This window comes from Octopus sinensis, linkage group LG22 (assembly GCF_006345805.1).
Source record: "Octopus sinensis linkage group LG22, ASM634580v1, whole genome shotgun sequence".
Classification (NCBI taxonomy): domain Eukaryota; kingdom Metazoa; phylum Mollusca; class Cephalopoda; order Octopoda; family Octopodidae; genus Octopus; species Octopus sinensis.
In genome coordinates, this window is record NC_043018.1 from 21,153,933 (window position 1) to 21,176,835 (window position 22,903).

At 36.4% G+C, this 22,903-nt stretch overlaps 1 protein-coding gene and 1 pseudogene across 12 annotated transcripts in view; one reads left to right on the forward strand and one right to left on the reverse strand.

Annotated features, from left to right (window-relative positions):
* The window catches only part of LOC115223172 (E3 ubiquitin-protein ligase UBR4), a 197,368-nt gene that overhangs the window by 119,164 nt on the left and 55,301 nt on the right, over positions 1 to 22,903 (forward strand). For all 12 annotated transcript variants that reach the window (XM_036512184.1, XM_036512187.1, XM_036512188.1 and 9 more), the window contains 18 exons: positions 1,040 to 1,096; positions 2,190 to 2,367; positions 3,656 to 3,812; positions 4,422 to 4,518; positions 6,131 to 6,238; positions 7,538 to 7,651; positions 8,802 to 8,918; positions 10,886 to 11,053; positions 11,425 to 11,502; positions 14,752 to 14,799; positions 15,492 to 15,668; positions 16,419 to 16,497; positions 17,588 to 17,776; positions 18,613 to 18,805; positions 20,153 to 20,300; positions 20,707 to 20,792; positions 21,426 to 21,513; positions 22,294 to 22,422. In XM_036512184.1, coding sequence (XP_036368077.1) covers positions 1,040 to 1,096; positions 2,190 to 2,367; positions 3,656 to 3,812; positions 4,422 to 4,518; positions 6,131 to 6,238; positions 7,538 to 7,651; positions 8,802 to 8,918; positions 10,886 to 11,053; positions 11,425 to 11,502; positions 14,752 to 14,799; positions 15,492 to 15,668; positions 16,419 to 16,497; positions 17,588 to 17,776; positions 18,613 to 18,805; positions 20,153 to 20,300; positions 20,707 to 20,792; positions 21,426 to 21,513; positions 22,294 to 22,422 — 2,211 coding nt within the window. The remainder of the gene's footprint in view (positions 1 to 1,039; positions 1,097 to 2,189; positions 2,368 to 3,655; positions 3,813 to 4,421; positions 4,519 to 6,130; positions 6,239 to 7,537; positions 7,652 to 8,801; positions 8,919 to 10,885; positions 11,054 to 11,424; positions 11,503 to 14,751; positions 14,800 to 15,491; positions 15,669 to 16,418; positions 16,498 to 17,587; positions 17,777 to 18,612; positions 18,806 to 20,152; positions 20,301 to 20,706; positions 20,793 to 21,425; positions 21,514 to 22,293; positions 22,423 to 22,903) is intronic.
* LOC115223342 lies at positions 5,867 to 5,979 on the reverse strand (annotated as a pseudogene).

Here is a 22,903-nt window from a genome sequence, read left to right on the forward strand (position 1 = left end):
CGGTGGAATACATCCACTTGTTTTCAATAATAGAAATATTAAAATTACTAAGTCTCTCTAAAAGAGAACAGCGGCAGCGTTCCCGGAAAATAATAGTTATCGCCATACTAATATGGCATTCTTATAAAAATAAGAAAAAAGCTGTCCGCTTATTAGCTCCATGAGGCCATCGCCTTAAGTTAGCTATTTGATACACAAACTGTATCCATATAACCTTTGAACAAGGGAGGTCAGTCGCTCCACACTACTTGACCGGCAGCTACAGACGCGTTTCGGGGTATTGCCCCTTTTCAATGCAGCGTAGCCAGCCAGTAGGTGTCGCTTCCGACAATCTCTGTTCGATGGTTTTATTTACCTAGTTTCGGTGGAATACATCCACTTGTTTTCAATAATAGAAATATTAAAATAACTAAGTCTCTCTAAAAGAGAACAGCGGCAGCGTTCCCGGAAAATAATAGTTATCGCCATACTAATATGGCATTCTTATAAAAATAAGAAAAAAGCTGTCCGCTTATTAGCTCCATGAGGCCATCGCCTTAAGTTAGCTATTTGATACACAAACTGTATCCATATAACCTTGTTCGAAGGTTATATGGATACAGTTTGTGTATCAAATAGCTAACTTAAGGCGATGGCCTCATGGAGCTAATAAGCGGACAGCTTTTTTCTTATTTTTATAAGAATGCCATATTAGTATGGCGATAACTATTATTTTCCGGGAACGCTGCCGCTGTTCTCTTTTAGAGAGACTTAGTAATTTTAATATTTCTATTATATATATATATATATATATATATATATGTGTGTGTATATATATGTAAGGCAAGCTGGCAGAATTGTTAGCATGACAAACTGTCAGACAATTTTTTATAATTTGTATTCTTATCTTATATGTATTGAATTATAAGTTATATATGTATGCTATTAAGGTTCTCATTTTGTTAAATGAATAAATAATTGTTTTTACTTGTTCATATTTGTTGGTCATTCTTATTATTTTCTGTTGGTTTATGGATTATCATTCATTTTATTTTGCTAGTCACGACATGGCACTGAACTGAGCTTGCAAAGTTTGGGACTGGCAGGACAAAACAATGTAAGATATATGCATATATATATATATTTGTCTGAAATAATGTTTTAGCAATTCTAGAAAGTTTTTTTATGATTATAAGTTGTGCTACTGCAATAGAGTTTAAAAAATAATTCACTCATTTCAAATATACCATAGTTTAATGTATATAAAGAATCCCCTGATTTGGGAGGCTTAAAATTTGGCAAAAAGGTTTTGTAAGGGATTATAATACTATCCATGTATAACAAACTTCCATTTATTTTTAACCAGATTTTTGACCAAAAAGGGTTCCTTATATATACCTTTTTCAGTTTGGTTCCCCCTCCCATGCTTTATTTTAGAGGGTTTAATACCCCAGCAAATTTAATTATTAGTAGCTTGATTTTACTTCTACTACTACATCATCATCATTTAATGTCTGGCATGGATTGGACAGTTTGACAGGAGCTGTACCAGGTTCCATTGTCTGTTTTATGGTTCTTGCAGCTGGATGCCTCTCCTAACTCCAACCACTTTGCAAAGTGTGCTGGATGCTCTCTGTAAAATGGTTGGTGAGGGGCTTAAAGAAATATGGAATAAATTATTTTTAAATGTGTGGCTCAAAAGTTCTGAATAATTACACATAGAATTTTAGGTTTAAAAAAAAAGACCTTTGGATAGAAAAAAGTTGAAGGCTGCCCATTGGTGACTTTTTTTTTTCCCTATCCATACATTTTTTGACACTATTATTTAAGTTGAAACTGGGAGTTTCAATCTTTAAAAAAAAATAGCAGCTTGATATTAAATTTATTTCTTATTGTAAAATTAATTAAATGATAATTATTTTGTGATTAAGAAAAGCTAGTATTGTGTTCTGTGTTTTCATCATTTCAACCCTTTAGCATTCGTGTCACTCTGTCATATGTAGTGCTTATTTATTTATACATTTGAATTAAGCATCATCTCATAGTTAGAATGACATTTTAGGGTGGGTGTGAAAGGCTGGATGTGGCTGTTTTGAACATAAGGCAGGTAGAATATTTGAACCAGATTTGGCCAGTTAAAATGCTAAAGGGTTAATAGTTTACTGTCTTTGATTTAAGACTTTCTTATCAAACTTCAATTTTTCTTGCAGGCTGTTTCACTACTAGAAGAAGGCCCACTATCTGACACAACGGCTTCAGCTCCAGGCAGTGATGATGAAGTTGGCAGTAATGCAGCTACAGATGGATCAACGCTGAGAACTTCCCCAGCAGAACATGCAGGCAGCGCTGGCTCTGAGAGTGGTGGTAGTGCTGTTGACTCCGTCTCTAGTAGGTTTTGGTTTTATTTTGTTTCTTTGTACTTTACATGGCATTCACTAAGGATGACCGTGTTTATCTCTCTATATGAGGACCGAGGTATGTGGTGCATTGCTAAACTCAAAAGACCTGCCCATTGCAATGAAATTGATATCCTAAAACCAAGGTGCTATGTAAAAAGCACTGGTGATGGTGCCACGTAAAAAGTACCCAGTACACTCTGTAGAGTGGTTGGTGTTAGGAAAGGCATCCAGTTGTAGAAACCAATCCAAAACAGGCAATGGAACCTGGTGCAGCCCCTGACCTTGCCAGTTCCTGTCAAGCCGTCCAACCCATGCCAGCATGGAAAATGGACATTAAATGTTGGTGATGATGATGATGATGATTGGCTACACATCCGATCCATGACTGTATAGAAAATGGATGTTAGAAGGATGATGATTCTTGGCGTCTAGAATTACAAAATATTCCAGTGCGGTCACAGAAAATGACAGCTGCAGCAATTAATTATGAAAGCTTGGGGGTAAATGATAAATTGCACTCATCATCATCATTTTATGTCTCTATTTCATGCTGGCATGGGTGGGACAGTTTGACTGGATCCATTTAGCAAGAGGGTTGCATTGGACTCCAGTGTCTGTTTCGGTAAGATTTTCTACATCTGGATGTCCTTCCTAATGCCAACCACTTAAAGTATACTGGGTGCTTTTTCTATGGCACCAGCACTAGTAAGCTCACCAAGTAACTCACAAAACTAGACTCCTTGACAGAGTTTGGATACAGAAGAATAGAGAGAGGTGGCTTTGTTTGGTTTTGAGAGGCTAAGGTGTGATAGAGGGACAAACACAGGTGTTTTACTGTGGAGGAGATAAACTTGGCTACTCCCAGCAGAAAAGGATGGTTGAAATGAAGTGTCAGGATGTACCTCAAGGTACAATGTGAATAATTATGGTGAGAAATGAATACAAAAAGTTTAGGGATCTGTTTCTGTTGTTCATAGCAAAGGTTTTTTTGTCTTTGTTTTTACTTCTTAAAACAAAGAGAAAACTGTATGAGGCATATTGGTAGGGATAAGTGACCCATGCTAGAATAGAAAATGTTAGAAGTGGAAGAGAAGCAAGTAAAAAAAAAAAATACAAAAACAAAATAAACTTGGGAAGGAATGGTTCAGTTGAATCTATCGATGGCACAGCATTGAGATGCCTAGAGATATACTTTGTAGATTCTTTGGTACATAGAAGTTAGAAACATCTGTTGGTGCTAATGATTTGTGATGATGTCATTTTGTGTTTGTTTTCAGTGAGTGGCCGAAGTAGTGCATATGGTGATGGAGCTCATGAAAGTACTGCCACTGGAGCTCGAAGTGAAACAAGTAGTGTAGGTGTACCCAGTGGATCCATGCCACCCGAACTTGGAGAAGTTTTGGATACTGAGACTGATCACGATACCACTTACAGGTAGGTACTCCACAATCAGTTACATTGTGTAACATGATTTTTGTCCTTGGATAGCAACTGTTATTTCCTATTTGCTTTACCCCCTCGAAAGTATGGGAAATAAAACTATTTCTATGAAGATCTCTCGAATAATCTAAAGAACCAGTCTTCGGTGATGCAGTGCCACTAATCATCTCTAGATATATAAATGGCAAAACGTCTGTGTGTGTGTCCTTTATGTAAATCCACAATTTTTTAGTTAGAGAGCTCGCACTTTCTATGGTCATTCAAAACCGTCCAAGGGTGGTCGTGCACATTTTTACATTTCCTCAGTCACCCTGCAAAGCAATTAAAAAAATCAATAGAAGTGACTTTTTTGTGAATTTTCTATCCAAAACCCAATCAAAATACCCGAAACTTGATACACCAATTGAATGCCAGCTAGCTGTATGTGATTGGTTGGAGATTTGGACAGTACTCGCGCGTATGTGTGCATGCACACAGCTGTATATGCATGCACTAGCACTATGACTCGGCAACACCGGGTCATAGTGCTTGTAATAATTATTTTGTTAGGTGTTTTGCTTTAGGATTTTTTTACATTTGATGTGTTTTACTTTTTATTTTAAGGTTACATTCTCTTCGTTTGATGTTGATGGAACAACTTATGCAGCATTTCCATGAGCTACGGGAAGTTGGTGGTGTCCGAGCAATTCCATTTATGCAGGTACAGTAGGGGTTTTCTTTTTCTTTTTTTGTGTGTATTTGTTATATAAATTTGCCTTAAACACTTTTGATACCAACCTACCTAAGACTGCTTCCTTTCTGTGATAGAAGACAGCTGATCATTTTAGAGTGTTCATATTTAAATTGTACTTAAGCATTAATCTAATAATGAAAAAAATTATTCCATCTATTATTTAATCGGCTGAAGTTCCAAAGTGACTCTGGGTCTGAGAGTTTTGCTGAGGAATTACAACCGTGTTCCGTGGTCTGCTACCACAACAGCTCCTTTATAGGATCCAGTTAGCTCAAGACATCATCAGGAGGAACCACATTCGGTTTCAGCCCCTACTCCTCTACCGGTTTGATGTGGCGGGGCTTCAGCCATATATAGAAGCTGGTTTTTTCGACTGCCTCCTGTACTCTCCTTATTAGTTTTCGCAGCTTGGGGCTAGAAAAAACCAAATCTTCTTTTGAAAAGCGTTGTCATTTTCCTTTCAATGAAGCCTCTAGCCCCCACTGCCAGATGAAAATTAATTGATATTCCATCCCTGTTCTCTGCATTCTTCAATTAGCTTTTCATACCTCTTCTCCCTGCATTGCCGATGTTCTCTTCCCAAGTCTTATCAAAAGTTTTGAGGTCTAGTTTTAAATTTTCAAATGTTTTGAGTTTTACTTTCCTGTTTGTATTGCCATACACGTGGTGAAAAAATACTTATTCTTGATTATTTTAAAAATAGTTCATGTATTCCACTTAAAAATATGGCCAAGAAAGGTTTTTGAGATGTGAGAAAAAAATCAGTTGTTAAACACATGGAAAAGAGCAACAATATTAAGTGCAAAAATATTTGAAAGTTGGGATATTGGCAAACACATTTTGATTGGCCTTATTGAGGTAGTAGAAGATCTTGCCTATTTATATAGTCAAGGTTTGAACAGATTAATATTCTTTTACTGTTTCGGTCATTTGACTGTGGCCATGCTGGAGCACTGCTTTTAGTCGAGCAAATCGACCCCAGGACTTATTCTTTGTAAGCCTAGTACTTATTCTATCGGTCTCTTTTGCCGAACCGCTAAGTGACGGAGACGTAAACACACCAACATTGGTTGTCAAGCGATGTTGGGGGGGACAAACACACACACACACACACACATATTTATATACACTTATACGACAGGCTTCTTTCAGTTTCCGTCTACAAAATCCTCTCCCAAGGCTTTAGTTGGTCTGAAGTTATAGTAGAAGACACTTGCCCAAGGTGCCACGCAGTGGGACTGAACCTGGAACCATATGGTTGGTAAGCAAGCTACTTACCACACAGCCACTCCATACGCCTACAAAGGTAATGGAATGCTTACTGCACCTAGGTTTCCCAAACAGTCACCCATCAAAGTACTAACCAGGCTCGATGTTGCTTAACTTCGGTGATCAGACGAGAACCGGTGCTTTCAACGTGTAGCAATCTTGTGGCAATAGACTCGTTTTTATTTGTTTCTTTCACAGTATATCATTGTTGTTTCACTCTTTACTCTGAATATTTTCTTTGGAAGTAAATTTTTCAAATCTGAATTGAATTTTTATATAGTATTTGATTATTTTTGTATCTCATTTCTAGGTTGTTCTTATTCTCACGGCTGATCTTGATAATGAGGAAGAGAAAGACCGTGCTGCTTTAGACAGCTTATTGACCACTATGCTGAAAGAAATGAATTTCCCAGGAAAAGTAATATTTTGCTTTTTTTTATATATCACGTACATAAATATAATATATAAAATTATACTTATATAATTTTCTATTCTGTATATACACAGCATGAATGAGAAGTAATGAAATGAATTTCAATATCTTAAGGCAATTTAAGGCAGTAAGCTGGCATGCCAGGCAATATACTTAACGGGAGTTCAAATTCAGTTGAAGTCCACTTTGCCTTTCTTCCTTTCAGGGTCAACAGAATGAATACCTGTTGAACACTGGGGTTGCCCCTTCCTCCAAAATTACTGGTTTCGTACTAGAATTTGAAACCAGTATCTTAATGCAATTAAGTGTGATAAAGAACTTTACAAAAATATGAACCTATTTCTTCTGTATGTTAGATGTTTGTCACATTGAGGTGGGGAACTATTGATTGCATCCACCTAGGGAGAGAGATTGGACATGTTTTCTCTGAAGAGTGATCAAGAAATTGTGTAAATTTTTATTTCAGTACTTCTAATTAAATTTTCTCTTTATATTCTCAGAATTGTGCTTGTCTCACAAGTGATTTGATCTGAGATCATGTGTTGAAATTAAAACAATCACAGCATTGAAAACACATAATCAGCTTTTCAAAAAAAACAAAAATAAATAAAAGCTGTTAATTTCACTTAAACTTTTAATCTACTTCTGCTTTTGCTCAAGAGATTGACGTGTGGGATATATAAATTAGTCCTTCAGAAACACACAAACCCGTCAACTTAAACATTTATTTGTAATATGGTGCTAAAATGTTTGTTGCTTGAAACTGCAACTCGTCTACCAACAAAAATATTCTGCATTCCAGCTTCAGCGCATGATCTCCAATCCAAATACTTGCTATGCAAATGCATCTCTGTACTTTTGCTCAGTCATATCTCAACTCTTTAACATTCAGATTATTCTGTCGAATCTAATGCTTATTCATTCAAATTGTTTTGAATTCATCATGCATTATTTCACAGCTTTAAAATTTCAATGGTGAGAATGACATCATAGAGCCAGTGTAAGAGGCTGGATCTGGCTGGGTTTAACATAAAATGGATTGAATATTTGGGGCTGGATATGGTTGGTTTAAATGTTAAAGGGTTAAAAAAAAAAGCTTATGTTGCATATGAAACATACTTTTTATTTCATTTGCACAAAAAAAAAAAATGTTCCTTAAATTTTCTCATTTTTTTCTCGTTTTCTGATTCATGTTTTATGTGACCCCTTTTTTGTTCCAGACTATTTCATTGTCAGCTTAGTAAGCTCTCCACTTGTCCATGGACATTTCTTTCTAATTTGCAGGAACTGGATCACATTTCTGAAAGATCAAAATACCATGAAGTGAAGCTAGCCTTATTAAGACTCTTCAGTGTCTTGCTGTCTCGCACCAAAGCTGGCACTCGATCAACGTCTGAGGTAACGAATCTCTACCCCTTCTCTTTAGACAATACTCGTTAGCATATCAGTTTAACTCTACATTTCATTCCATCTGAACACCTTTTTGATCTCCATGTGTCTAACACACGTGGACATGCCTACAAAGTCAGAAAACAACACAGCTCCCATGACTTTCGGAAACATTTCTTCACGCTCAGAGTTGCTGATGCATGGAATAAACTGCCTGCGTCAGTTGTTGACTGCCATGACACTGCATCCTTTAAGGCCCTCATGCTTTCCGAAATCCGTCGAAACTACACCTGATTATATATGCACTTTAGATGAGTTGTAGTGCACCTGAGCACTGTACACAATGTTTATTATTATTATTATCTAATCCACCACCATCATCAAGCTTTTAGTGTTGGTACGGCAAGCTGGCAGAATCGTTAGCACGCCAGGTGAAATGCTTAGCAGTATTTCATCTGCCGCTACGTTCTGAGTTCAAATTCCGCCAAGGTCGACTTTGCCTTTCATCCTTTCAGGGTCGATTAAATAAGTATCAGTTACGCACTGGGGTCGATATAATCGACTTAATCCCTTTGTCTGTCCTTGTTTGTCCTCTCTGTGTTTAGCCCCTTTAGGGCAGTAAAGAAATAGGTATGGCTATATGGTTAAGAAGCTCCCTTTACAACTGCAGGCTTTCAGGCTCAATCCCATTGTACTGCACCTTTGGGCGAGTGTCTTCAGCTGTAGCTCTGGGTCCAGGTCAACCAATGCTTTGTGAGTGAGTTTGGTTGACAGAAATTGTGTGGAAGCCCACCGTGTGTGTGTGTGTGTCTTTGTTCTCCATCACCGCTTGACAACCAGTACTGGTTTATGTATGTGCCCATAACTTAGTGATTCAGTAAAAAGTGATCAATAGAATAAGGACCAACCTTTTAAAAAAGTAAGCACTGGGATATCTTTTACTTTCAATCTTCCCAGAAAACATGTCTGGCCATGGAGAGAATATTACTTTGCTTGGAAACAGGTGTAAGGGTTGGCAACTGAAGGACCATTCATCCTCAACAAATTCTGCCTGACCCATGTGACCATGGAAAAGTGAACATTTGAATGATGATGATGACAGCTGTATTCTGTGAATTTTTTTTTGACTAAACCCTTTGCCTCTTTTTCATCGTTTCAGAACTCATTCATAAACCTTAATGCAGCAAGTGCCTTGTTAGCTTGTGGAGCAATAGACTACTGTTTGACTGCCCTCCATAACTTGTTACCTTATTGGAAGCAATACAATGGAGATGAGGTAAAAACTATAAACTTTCTAAGCTTGATTTCTATAATATCATTACCAACCTTTTTTTTTTTTTTTTTTTTAAAGAAATTTCTAATTATTAGAATTGTAAAATGTTTAACCCCTTACCCGGCAGAAACGAATATATGCGTTTTGACCGAAATCGTTTTTTTCCATCTCTGGCGAGTTAACTCGTCAAAAGATAGACTCGCCAAAATCGACAGCAAACGAGTTCCTTCATCTACATGATGACACCTCAAACACCTTATGTGAAGAGGCAAGTAAGAAAAGTAAGCAAACATTTCTGCCCAAAGCGGTAATTTAAAATCAATATTATTGAATTAAAATTCATAATAAATAAGGTTTGAAATATACCTCGAAATCACCATTCAAAACATAGTAAAATAAAACAATTAAAAATATGTCTGAAAAAATACATTTATTTTCAAAATAATTGTTGGGTAAGGGGTTAAGGAATTATTGCGTGTGAAATTAATTAAATTTTTGATAGTATTTATCAACACTCTGTTAATGAAAGAAGAAATATACGATATAGTTAAAGCTAATTTTAGCGTAATGTCAGTTTTTGTCTGTGTTGATGAACAGTAACATTTGTATTCAATGCATTTAAATTTATTCTTTTAGTTTTGATTTGTTTTGTTTTTAATATTCATTATATCTGCAGAAGAGAAATACAAATTATATTTAAATTGCTTTCTAGTAATTTAAATGGCCATCTGTATATCATACTTAATGTATACACATTGTTGATAGGCCAGTTCCTGCAGGATTTGTCCTGAGATAGCATCTATTATGGAGTTACTGTATTAAAAACACACTAAATATTAATGTGAGATGAAAATTCATTGCAGTAGTGGCTAGCAAGAACACCAGAGGCATTTTGGCCTTTTCACTTTCATTCTACGTGTTTGCGTGCCCATTTGAGAACTTTTAGTTGGCATAAATCAGTCTATTCTAAATTTATCTATAATCATTTTAGTTTGTTTTTGAAAGAATCTGGAGGTATTATGTAGATATGCTTCTTATATTTCACAGGTCTTTGAAAGCACAGAGTAACTGGTAGTAATGTTAACTAGTCATGTCAACATGAACACTGCTTCACTTGAAACAGTAACATATTTTCATTGTCACCATTTTAGTGAAGCAGCAGTCATATTGACATTATGACCAGTTGCTTTGTGCTTCTTGAAGACTTATGGTATATATAAGTCTTTTATCTGAAATGGGGCGAAGGAAATGATGGCAAGAGCATCTTGCCATAAAATCCTATCTCTAAATCAATTCACATCCAAACCATTCTAGCATGGGTGGGGTGGAATGTTAAATGACTGAATGAATGTAGAATACTTCTATGAACAAATTTGCATTCCACTTATGTTTATGTGAGCTGTAAATAATCTTATTAGAACTACTTTATACAAGCTTTAATATAGAGAATAACAGAAAACTATATATTAGATCAATACCGAAGCCAGTGCCGCCTCGACTGGCTTCCGTGCCGGTGGCATGTAAAATGCACCAATCCGACCGTGGCTGATGCCAGCCTTGCCTGGCACCAGTGCAGGTGGCACGTAATAAACACCCACTACACTCACGGAGTGGTTGGCGTTAGGAAGGGCATCCAGCTGTAGAAACACTGCCAGATAAGACTGGAGCCTGGTGCAGCCTTCTGGCTTCCCAGATCCCCGGTCGAACCGTCCAACCCATGCTAGCATGGAGAACGGACGTTAAACGATGATGATGATGATGATATGGAAAATAATAGAGAATGGTGAAACAAACCAACATGCTGTTTCTATTTATATTTTTTAAACCACAAAGTATTTAATGATTTCAGTATATATACTCATTCTAGTGGCGTGTGATGCAATCATTTATTGAAAGGAGGAAAACAGTGATCGTGTTTTTTATATTGGCATTTTACAATATTTAATTTGTTTTTTTCTGTTTTACCTCAGGATGAAGGATCTAATCTCCCAGGCCAACTTTTGAAACCCCACCCAATGTGGCCACCACCTGACATGACACCTTTCTTCCTGAGACCATATGTCAAAGGTCATGCTAATGATGTCTTTGAGGATTATCCCCAGTTGTTAACTGAAATGGTTCTCAGACTTCCTTATCAGGTATTTCAAAAATTTTCTTATTCTAGTTTGCAGAAACTTTTGTATCATTTAAAAAACAATAGTCGTTTTAATAATTTGTCCGTTTGAAGCCACTACATATTTAGATGAGAGGTAAATGACCAACTATCGAAAACTTTTGGTATTCCTTCATTAAACAAGCTAAACAGATCAATTTTTCTTTTTTTAAATCACAATTCAGTCACTTCTACACAATCACCAAACATCTCCACAACTTAACACTGTCCACGTTAACCCTCTTCGCCTATACAAACCGTCCAGTGGATGGGGGTAGGTGCGGGGCGTTTGTTGGTAAATTAATAATTATTCATTTTGAAGCAATTTTTATTTATCTATGTTATTTTATTTTTTAGTTGAAAAAAATTGCTGATTCAAATACCGGAATTCCAACACCTGTATTTGAAGATGGTTGGTTCAGTATACTTTCAGAAGTGAGTATTTTTATTTGTGTCAATAAATTTTGGAGCGTAATAGTAGTACATTGGAGAGAGAAAAAAAAATCATGCTTGTTTTATTTAAAAAATAATTATCTTGGATAATTAGAGAATAATTGATTATAAAAATTGTTTCAGAAATACGTACCATGTCCATCTCTGAAATGAAAAATATATATTGTTTACATCCGTAAGAATTAAGCAGCCCTGAGAGACAAACTTTTTTTTTTTTTAACAGTTGAACTTGAAGTAGATAAAGCTATAGATCCCCTTTTGATTACATTGCCCCCAGTGTTCAACTGCTACTTGTTTTATCGACTCCAAAGGGACGAAAAACAATGCCAACCTAATAGCATGTAAATATTATTTTTAAAAATCCATTTGAATAAAAAAATGTCAAATACCTGTGTGATTTGTTGTATCCAAAGGGATTTTTAATCATATATTTACATGTTGTTATTTAAAGGTTTATCTTCTTCAAGTTCACCACTAAAAATATGTATTTATTGCCTTTATATGTACAGATTATTTTTAGCTAGACTAGACTATGCTCTCTCGAGTATTTCATTTCAATTCACTGATAAAGCAACCATAACCAAATCCTGTTTTTATTTTATTTTTCTGAATGCAGAGATTAGACCAGATATGGAAAAATCAATAACTTATCATTTGTTTCTTGACTGTTTTTCTGTTTTAGCATGGTTGAGGATGGGAAATTATTTGAAGAATAAAGCAATTTATTGATTTTTTTTCACCTCTATTTTTAGTGTAATCTCTGCATTCAGAAAATCAAAGCTAGAACTTTTTATTTTATTTACTCATATCCACACAGACCATTTGTTGAGTTCTGTGTCAACAAATGCTTTTCAAATTCCTCTGGAATAACAAAAGAAAAAAGAAAAAAATAGTCCCGTACTTGATAAACAAGGGCTGGTAGTGTGACGAGCATCCGACCTAAAACTCTTATTTCAACTATCTCCCCACCTTCACCCAGCCTAAGCCATGCTACCATGGAAACCAATGTTGAATGAATGAATGAACGAACACAGTCGGTGCCTATGGAAACTATGAGCTTCTGTTTTGCCTTTGATTCATGTGTATCAGATAAATGAGAGAGATCTAGAGAATATAAATGTTTGACTAATATTTTACAATATACACGCGGCGTTAGGAAGGGCATCTAGACGTTAGGAAGGGCATCTGGCGTTATGAAGGGCATCTAGACGTTAGGAAGGGCATCCGGCGTTAGGAAGGGCATCTAGACGTTAGGAAGGGCATCCGGCGTTAGGAAGGGCATCCAACTGTAGAAACACTGCCAGATCTGACTGGCCTGGTGCAGCCTTCGGGCTTCCCAGACCCCAGTTGAACCGACCAACCCATGCTAGCATGGAAAGTGGACATTAAACGATGATGATGATGACACACGAAACTTGAAATTTCAGCCAAATAATATACAATTATAAACCAAGGCAACACGTGTTGAACTTAAGTCCATACAAAAAAAAAAAGAAAGCAAAAAGGAAAAACCCAATCGTCGGTCTTGGAGACAATCTCTGAAATATCAAAAATATCTCTCTCCTACTCTTTACCTTTTGCCTCCTATTACAAGCCACCTCCCTGGGCTTCCATCCACCTTCACCCCCACTTAATCAAGGGGTTTTGCCTTGTGAGCTACTTTGTGACACAAAAGAAGCACCCAGTCAACTCTGTAGAGTGGTTGGCATTAGGAAGGACATCCAGACATAGAAACCATCAACAAAGCAGACAGAGGAGCTCAACACAGTCCTTTGACTGGTTGGATCTTGTCAAACCATCCAATCCTTGCCAGTATGGAATACAGATGCTAAACGATGATGATCTCACCAGTTCTTCAGCATCTCTGCACTAATGCTGTGATGCTACATTACAGCTATTTTTATCTAGTGGGAGGGAAGAGACCTGGACACTAAAGAAACCTGACCAGAAGAGAATTAATGCATTCGAGCTTTGGTGTTGGAGAAGACTTTTATGGATTCCATGGACAGCGAGGCTCACCAATCGAGAAGTTCTTAAGCAGATCAGGCCGAAAATGTCGCTAGAAGCTAAGGATCACCAAGCATAGATTGGCATATTTCGGTCATATTATGCGGAGAAAATCCCTGGAGAAGGACATCATGCTTGGAATGGTCAGTGGCAAGAGAGGAAGAGGCCGACCAAGAACCCACTGGCTTGACACCATTAAGAGTGATACCGGAATGGACATAGCCAATCTGAAAGAAGCGGCCCAGGATAGAACTGACTGGAGGACACTGCTCCATGGAGTAACCGAGAGTCGACTTCGACTGAGCGGATAGATAGATAGATAGATAGGGAGGGAAGATGAATGATCATAAGTGTGTTTGGTCTGGACTGTCTTGAGATTAAACAGCAATAAAGACCTATTCCAAACAAAGAATTAATATCTACTGCAAAAACATAGCCAAAGAGTTTTTTGTGACTTTCCTAAAAGCCACAGAAATTAGCCATTCAAACTGTCTGACATTTCATTTAGTTATCACTTCTCTTAACCCTGCAGTAAATGAGGATCTTTAAAGTCCTCTTGAGATTTATTCTTGCCTAAAACCGTTGTTTGCTTCCCTATAGATTATATCCACAAATGTGGAGGCACAGTGGCCCAGTGGTTAGGGCAGCAGACTGGTGGTCATAGGATTGCGGTTTCGATTCTCAGACTGGGTGTTGTGAGTGTTTATTGAGCGAACCCTGCTGTACTCTTTCACCACAACTTTCTCTCACTCTTTCTTCCTGTTTCTGTTGTACCTGTATTTCAAAGGGCCAGCCTTGTCACACTCTGTGTCACGCTAAATCTCTGAGAACTACGTTAAGGGTTACACGTGTCTGTGGAGTGCTCAACCACTTGCACGTTAATTTCACAAGCAGGCTGTCCTGTTGAACGGATCAACTGGAACCCTCATCGTCGTAACCGACAGAGTGGCACAATATACAGAAATACATGCACACACTTCACACACAACAAACTACCCAGTTCCCAGAGATCTGTATTGAACACTGTTTCCACTCATGAATTCATAAACCTATACATAGTGTGTGTATCTGCACTTCCTTCTAAGTTTAATTGTACGTATGTATATATATATATATATATATATATATATATATATATATATAATGAATGAGAAAATGAATATATATTTGTAACTGTGTTTATAAATGTTTGTTTTATATTGTCAACATTTTTCTTTCTTCCAGTACATGATGACACCTCAAACACCTTATGTGAAGAGGCAAGTAAGAAAAGTAAGCAAACATTTATCCTGGATTTCCTATTTACTTTCTTCTCTTACAAGCAATACAACCACACATTTTATTGTCAAACAGCCCCACCACCAGCTTTCAAATCCACACACCACCACTACTTTAACATTTGATTCCTAGACTCCTAATCGTATTGATCTGCACTATAGTATTTCTTTATTTCTCTTAACCATACATCATTTTGAGGGTGGTGATGGTCATGCTTTCAAACCTCTCTCTCCAATCTTGGAGATCATTGGTGAGAATGGTGTTTATCGGAAATGACCATCAAAAATGCTGTACTGTAAATAAATCGAATCTGTGATAACCTGATGAAATACATATTAAAATATTGATGATGCTCACATATACTACCCCCCCCCTTCCACTTTTTCTCTCTCTTTTTTTTTTTTTTTTTGCATCAATTTTCAAAAATATTTGATTTTAATCAATTACAATGTTGAAGATGCATCATAGCCATTCAAAAACACACACAAAAAAACGGTTGACTTTAAGTTAATCCTTTATATAATAATTCGAATGTTTGTTGCACTTTCCGTGCAGTGTTCACTGACACTTCTACTGCAACATTTTCGTTTAAAGAAAAAGAAAAAAAAAGAGAAAGTAGATTTTTCCTTTCTTTTCTCCTCTGTTTAAATGACATTAATTTCTCAATTCTCTTTTCATTTATTTAGTTGCTACTTTTCATCTGTGGTTCAAAAGAGAAATATCGCCAACTACGTGACTTACATGCGCTTGAGTCTCATCTGAAATCAGTTATGGAAATTTGCCATAAGAGTGGTTTAGATGTAACGGCTGCTGATATGTTCCTTGGCACCATTATTCTACCATACGATACTCTTCTCACAATGGTAAATGTTCATGTTTTTCAAGTTGAATAGTTTTTATTTCTACATTATTATTATTAAAGAAGTTTTCTAGTTGAAAGCAAAAATTCAAAATGACTAATACAAATGTAATATTTACTAATAAATATGTAGGCCCTTCTCCTCTGACCATATTGAGCTTTTTTAATTTTTTTTTATTCTTGTTTTGTTAAAGAGAAGAGGAGAACTGGCTATTGTTGCTTATTTCGCTAACGATTAAGTTAATTGAGAGTGATAACTTGTGGGAATTAATGAAATGCAAACAAATAAGATGAATTTATAAATTTTAAAAGTACAAACTTTGAACAGTCACATTTCCAGTATATGGACATGACATTAGAATGTCACAGAAAAATAATCACATGACGGATTCTTCAAGGTGAGCTAATTGGCAAGGAACACAGGGGTACGCCAAGAACAAGACAGCAGGATAATATCTATAGTCTCAAATGTTCATGTTTGGAAACCCAGCAGGAAAGTGTAATGATGGTTGCTTCTGACAGAACCCTTTGGAAGAAAGGAAGATGCCTGAGGAATCGACTTCCCAGGAATAGTGAGGGGTGAAGAAGGATGACTGGGTGAAAATCTGAAATTTTCAGGCTCTTCTGAGGACTTTAACTTTTTTTTTTTATATTACTTATGTCACAAATGTTTTCAGTTAAAATTTTTTATTATACTTTTAATCAGAATTTAGAAACTGGAAATAAATAATAAATAAAATGTCTTATATTTCAGATTGAACATTTGAAGCAATGCTCTGAAATTGCCACTACACGTGCTAACAATTGGCAGCTGTTTTGCCAGAAGGAAACTGGTAAGAGTTTTCCCAAGATTTCTTTTGGAGTTGTGTCCAATGTTCTTCAAGTGACTTAATACAGTAAACCCTAAAATAGTTGTCTGTACTGAGAGTAATCTTATAGTTTTTATACGAGAACAGGGAAACCATAACTCTTTAGCATTCAGATTGCTTTGTCAAATGCAGTGCTTATTTAGTCACATTGTTTTGAATTAACCACACATTATCAATGGTGTGTTTGTATATTTTTAGAATGACATTGTTGGGTAAGTGTGAGAGGCCTGATCTGGTCAGTTTTAATATAAAGCCAGTAGAATATTTGGGCTGGATATGATCAGATTATAAGCTAAAGGGTTAAAGGTTTGCACTTGTGTTAGATATTCTTCTTGCAATCTAATATATTTAAAATAGCTATCTGCACTGAGAGTAATCTTCCAGTGTTTATATGATAATAGTGAAACCCTCGTAGTATTCCACATCTGCCTTCAATATAAGGTGCTCGTTCTCTGACACTGAAGGTATCCTTAGCAATGTTAATATACTAATTAAAAAGCACCATCCGAACATGGCTGATGCCAGCGCCGCCTTGACTGGCTTCTGTGCCGGTGGCATGTAAAAAGTACCAATCTAATCGTGGCCGTTGCCAGCCTCGCCTGGCACGTAAAAAGCACCCACTACACTCACGGAGTGGTTGGCGATAGGAAGGGCATCCAGCTGTAGAAACACTGCCAGATCAGACTGGAGCCTGGTGCAGCCTTCTGGCTTCCCAGATCCCCGGTCGAACCGTCCAACCCATGCTAGCATGGAAAACAGACGTTAAACGATGATGATGAAGCCCAGGTGTGGCTGTGTGATTGAGAAGCTTACTTCCCAGTTGTGTGGTCTTGTGTTCAGCCCCACTGTGTGGCCCCTTGTAGAAACCTTGCCAGATCAGATTGGAGCTTGGTGTAGCCTCCCGGCTTGCTAGTCCTCAGTGAAACCATCCAACCCACGCCAGCATGGAAAGCAGACGTTAAACGACGTAAGATGATGAAACTAACATACAAACTGACACAGATGAAGAACGTAGACAGTAAATTTGTCATGTTGTGTGTTTGTTTCTTTGCAGATATCCTTGTGTTTTTGATGAAAGCAAGCATCATGCTTGATGAAGGTGTTGCCCCTGTCTTGCTACAGCTGCTCCAGTCAGCTGTGTGTGGCTCAAAGATAACTCAGCTAGCAGGTTCAAGTTCTAATAGCTGTGGATCTCCTACTAAGCGCAAGAAAGAAAAAGATTCTGCACCTAATATGAATACAGGTAACTAAATATTATGGTAATTAATACATGGGTCATTACTTAACCTTTTTGTTACATTACACAGATGTAAACCATGCTATCTCTATAAATAAAATGAGCTGTTATAATGTTGATTTTTATATATATATACTATCACGGTCACGTGATCACGTGATATATACTAGCTGAGGTACCCGGTAATAAATTAGTTAATAAGATGTCTGTTTATAGCCATGAAACATTTTTCATCAAATTTTGGCATTTTTCAAAAATTTTAAATCTATATTAATGGGTAGGACCAATTTGACGAAAAAATGAGCAGTCTAGTAGCAAACCCGTGTTGTCATTTTTGTGTATGTGCATAGAATGGCGAAATTTTACACTTTGGGGCAGATTCCGTGAAATTGATGCCTAAATTTTGCTTGAGAAATAAAATGCTCTTACCTAATCAAAACCTGAAACGCTGTGGAATTAAAACAATGAATTAAAATAATAAGTTTTAGCAAATCTAAACAATTTGCATTGAAATGAAGAATTAGCAAATGCTAAATAGATTACCGTCAATAAGCTATCTGTTTGTACCCATGAAACGTTTTTCGTCAAATTGATGTCACGATGGCTAGTGCAAAAAATGCTGAAATTTTACAGTTTTTGAAAAATCAATGCTGATTAAAGATCGATTTTTTTTTTAAAAAGAAAAATTCCAAGTGCATAAGTGGGGTCATTGGCATAAGCCCCACACACATGTCAAATTTCATCAAGGTCTGTTGGATAGTTTCGTAACAAATTCACCAACACACAAACTTGCCATTTATTATCATAGATATATATTCACTCGAGTTCTATATTTCTTACAGAAGCTAATGAGGATAATGGCCAACGCCAATTCCAGCAGCAGATGGATGAGCAGCTCTGCTATGACCTGGTGCAGCAACTTAACCAAACGGTGGATCATGCCCTCCTTATGAAGTTTGTGCGCTCCTTCCTCTTAGAGTCCAACTCAACTAGCTGTCGCTGGCAAGCACACTCTCTTATTCTACAGATTTACAGGTGATTCTCTTTTTAATATTCTTTTGTATTGTTCTTTTTTTTTACACAAATGTTTTGAATATGAGATTAATCTTTAATTTAGAGTTTTTAAAAAAAATTATTCCTTAGAATCTTAGTTTATACCACTTTAACCTTTTAGCAATCAGATTTCTTTGTCAAATGTAATGCTTATTTATTCACCTTGTTCTGAATTTATCAGGCATTCTCTTGCAGCTTCAATATTGCAATGATGTGCTTGTATATTTTTAGAATAACATTGTAGGGTAGGTGTGAAAGGCTGGATCTGGTCAGTTTAAACATAAAACACAGAATATTTGGGCTGGTTATGACCGGTTAAAATGCAATCAGTCATCACTATCATCATCATCGTTTAACGTCCGTTCTCCATGCTGGCATGGGTTGGACAGTTCGACTGGGGTCTGGGAAGCCAGGAGGCTGCACCAGGCCCCAATCTGATCTGGCAGTGTTTCTACAGCTGGATGCCCTTCCTAATGCCAACAATACTCTTATTCAGTTTCTCATATTCTCTATTTCACTTTTGATTTCAAAAGTACAGCCACAAACACTAACAACTTTTAAACACACGTTCACATTATTTAATAATTTATCTGCTGCCCTATTTTAAAGATTAGTTTTTGAGTGAAGGCACATGGCTCAGTGCATAGAGCATCAATCACGAAGTAGTGAATTTGATTCCTGTACTGGGCTGTATGTTGTGTTCTTGAGCAAGACACTTTACTTTACATTGCTCCAGTTCACTCACCTGTAGAAATGAGTTGCATTATCACTGGTACCAAGTTGCATTAGCTTTTGCCCTTGTGGAGTGGGAAGGTTGGTATGCATGGGTGACTGCTACCTTGGAGGGGGAGCTGTTGCCAGCGCCGCCCCGACTGGCGTCCATGCCGGTGGCACATAAAAAGCACCATCCGATCGTGGCCGTTACCAGCCTCGCCTGGCCCCCGTGCTGGTGGCATGTAAAAAGCACCATCTGACCGTGGCCGTTTGCCAGCCCCGTCTGGCACATAAAAAGCACCCACTACACTCACGGAGTTGTTGGCGTTAGGAAGGGCATCCAGCCATAGAAACATTGCCAGATCAGACTGGGCCTGGTGCAGCCTCCTGGCTTCCCAGACCCCAGTTGAACCGTCCAACCCATGCTTGCATGGAAAGCAGACACTAAATGATGATGATGATGATGAATCCCATAGTCATTCGTAACCGAAAGGGCTCTTTTTACAACCTTTTCACTGTAATCATATAGATCTAATAAAAGGTGTTTCATAGTTAATTATATTATACAATCCTGATGTACCTCCATGTTTATTCATCTTTGTAATTTTTATTCAGAAACTCCACCATTGACCAGCAACAAAGTCTGTTAGAATTACTGTGGAGTTTATGGAAAGAACTACCTCTCTATGGTCGCAAAGCTGCTCAATTTGTTGATCTTCTTGGCTTCTTTGTGCTGAAAACAAGTCAAAAATCTGATAAAAAGGTTGGTTTATTCAATTATGTTTAATGATATATTGTTGGGGGTTTCCCCCCACTGCCCGGTTTTAAATATCTCACATATATCAAATTATTCCAGCATATATTTTTTATATCAGGTCCTTGGATTTCTGTCTTTGACCTAAAAAGGAGAATGACTCTATTTTGTAAGACACCTTCAGTGGCATGCTGACAAAACTGGCAGGCTTTCATGTTATCTGTGCTCCTTCAACGAAGGCCCTGCAACATTTAAAATACTAGTTTCCTTCTTTGTTCCATGTTAAAATTTAGTTTGTATTTTTCCATCCCTTATTAATTAAATAAATTTTGCTTTGTTGATTAAATCCATTGAGTATTTTATTTTTATGATAATTTACTTAAAAAATTTTTTTTTTCCTTTTTCCACCCTCTAGATCCAAGAGTATTTAGAAAAAGCAGTGTCTGTTCTAAAGGAAGAAAACCAGATATTAGCCAACCATCCAAATGCCACAATTTATAAGTAAGAATTAACGAATAAATATTAATTGTATATCTTTTTGTTATATATTTCAATGTGTGATAGCTTATTAAAAATCTACCTCTTTAATAAATGAAAATCATTATTCTGTGATGATATTTGCTCAATAGTAAAAAAAAATTCTAAATTCCAAATATTTGACATCTTCCTAACCGCATCTTCATTCTGCTATATTAATATAATATTAATATATATATATATATATATATATATTAATATTAATATGTATATTAATATATATATTAATATAAAATGGAAGCCAACACTATATTACTTGAAAATTCATTTACTGTTTAACCTTTTTGTTGCCATATTTCTTTTGAGATGCTCTGTGTTTCTTTCAATTACTTTAAATATAACAAAGAATTTAGTAAAATAACTTAGTTATCATGAAGCTAGTGTTAGGAACATAAATTGTGACTAAGGTTTGGTGGAAGATTTTAATTCAAAACTTATGAAAACAAGACATTTGTACTACAGAGCCAGATCTGGCTTCAGCTGAGTCGTTAACAAAAGGGTTAAACAGTGTCTCTAACATGGCACAATTAAATTTTTGAAATGATCTTGTCTATTCAGCTTTAACCAACTGTTTGTGTAAATATTCGTCTCTTGCAGTATGCTTCAAGGTTTGGTTGATTTTGATGGCTACTATTTAGAGAGTGATCCTTGTCTTGTCTGCAATAATCCAGAAGTTCCTTTTGCAGTAAGTAGACCATTTACTTTTTTTTTGTTTTTTTGTTTCTAATGTAATGAATATATTTTAGAAGAAATAAGATTACTGTTGAAATATTTTACTGGTCTGAGGGTTGGAGAAGTTGGGGAAGTTATTACCTCCCTTGCTGGCAACCTGAGAATTCTCTCTTCAGGTGAAGGGTCAATTGTATGTTGCTGGTGTATGAAGTATGTTAGTGATTGGTTTGTGAGATGTGGGTGGGGACAAATGAAGCAAGTATGATTCTGCCGAGTGTGTATGATGTTAAATGATAACGAAGAACGTGGCAGAGAGAAGCTGAGGTGTAAAAGGAATCAGATGCAGTGTGCAAATATGAAGACCGTGTTGGTGCAGACACGTTATGTGTATTTGGAAGGTCAACAGATTGGTAAAGAAGTACCAGAATGTCTGATTGGAAGGAAACTGTGGAAGAGGAAGACCAAGAAAGACATGGACAGAAGTGAAAGCTGACCTCAAGATATTGAACCTCACCTGAGAGATGACAAAAGAACACAACAGTGAGGTGCCGTGTTGGAAAGGATCCCTCCAACCCATACAAGTATGGAATAGTGGATGTAAAAAGGATGACTATGCTGATGGCTTAGGTGATTGGTTAAGTAAAATAGTTTAAATGATTGAATTAACTTTTAATATGCTTATTCTGAAAGTTGTATTATTAATATCTAATCTTAAATTATTGAATGCATTTAAAAAAAAAAAATTTAATGGATATAATTTTGTTCTGATTCATCTTTCTTTTGTCTGTTTTAGAACTTGAAGCTTTCTGCTATTAAAGTTGATTCTAAATTCACTACCACAACTCAAATTGTAAAATTGGTTGGCAGTCACACTATTTCAAAGATCTCCCTTAGGATAAGTGATCTGAAAAGAACTAAAATGGTAACTTTTTTAAGTCCTTCATAATAATTTTAAAGAAAAAAAAAATCACTTTTATTTATTTATGTTACTTTATGATGTTTTTAACGACATCAAAGTAATTTATCTTTGTATAAATTTCCTATATTAAACTGAACATTATTTATTTTGGAAACATATTTAATAATCAATTAACTGTTATTTTAAGTGTTTTAATTAACTGTTGTTTTAGCTTGTGTTGCATGGATCATAAGTGTCCATTTTATATTTGCTTTTTGTGAAATTTTCCAATGAGTCACCTCTGATTCTTGTTACATAATAATTACATTATTGTCACGTTGTTGGTCAGAAGGTCTGAGACAGGTGTGGGTCTAAACAACAAAAACCACAATGAATGAATCTGTTTGCAAATGAAGGTGTCACTTTGACATTATGAATGAATTCTGAATTCATTTGTGTCATAAAATCAACATTTACAGATTCAGCCAGTGATTGAGTAAAAGAT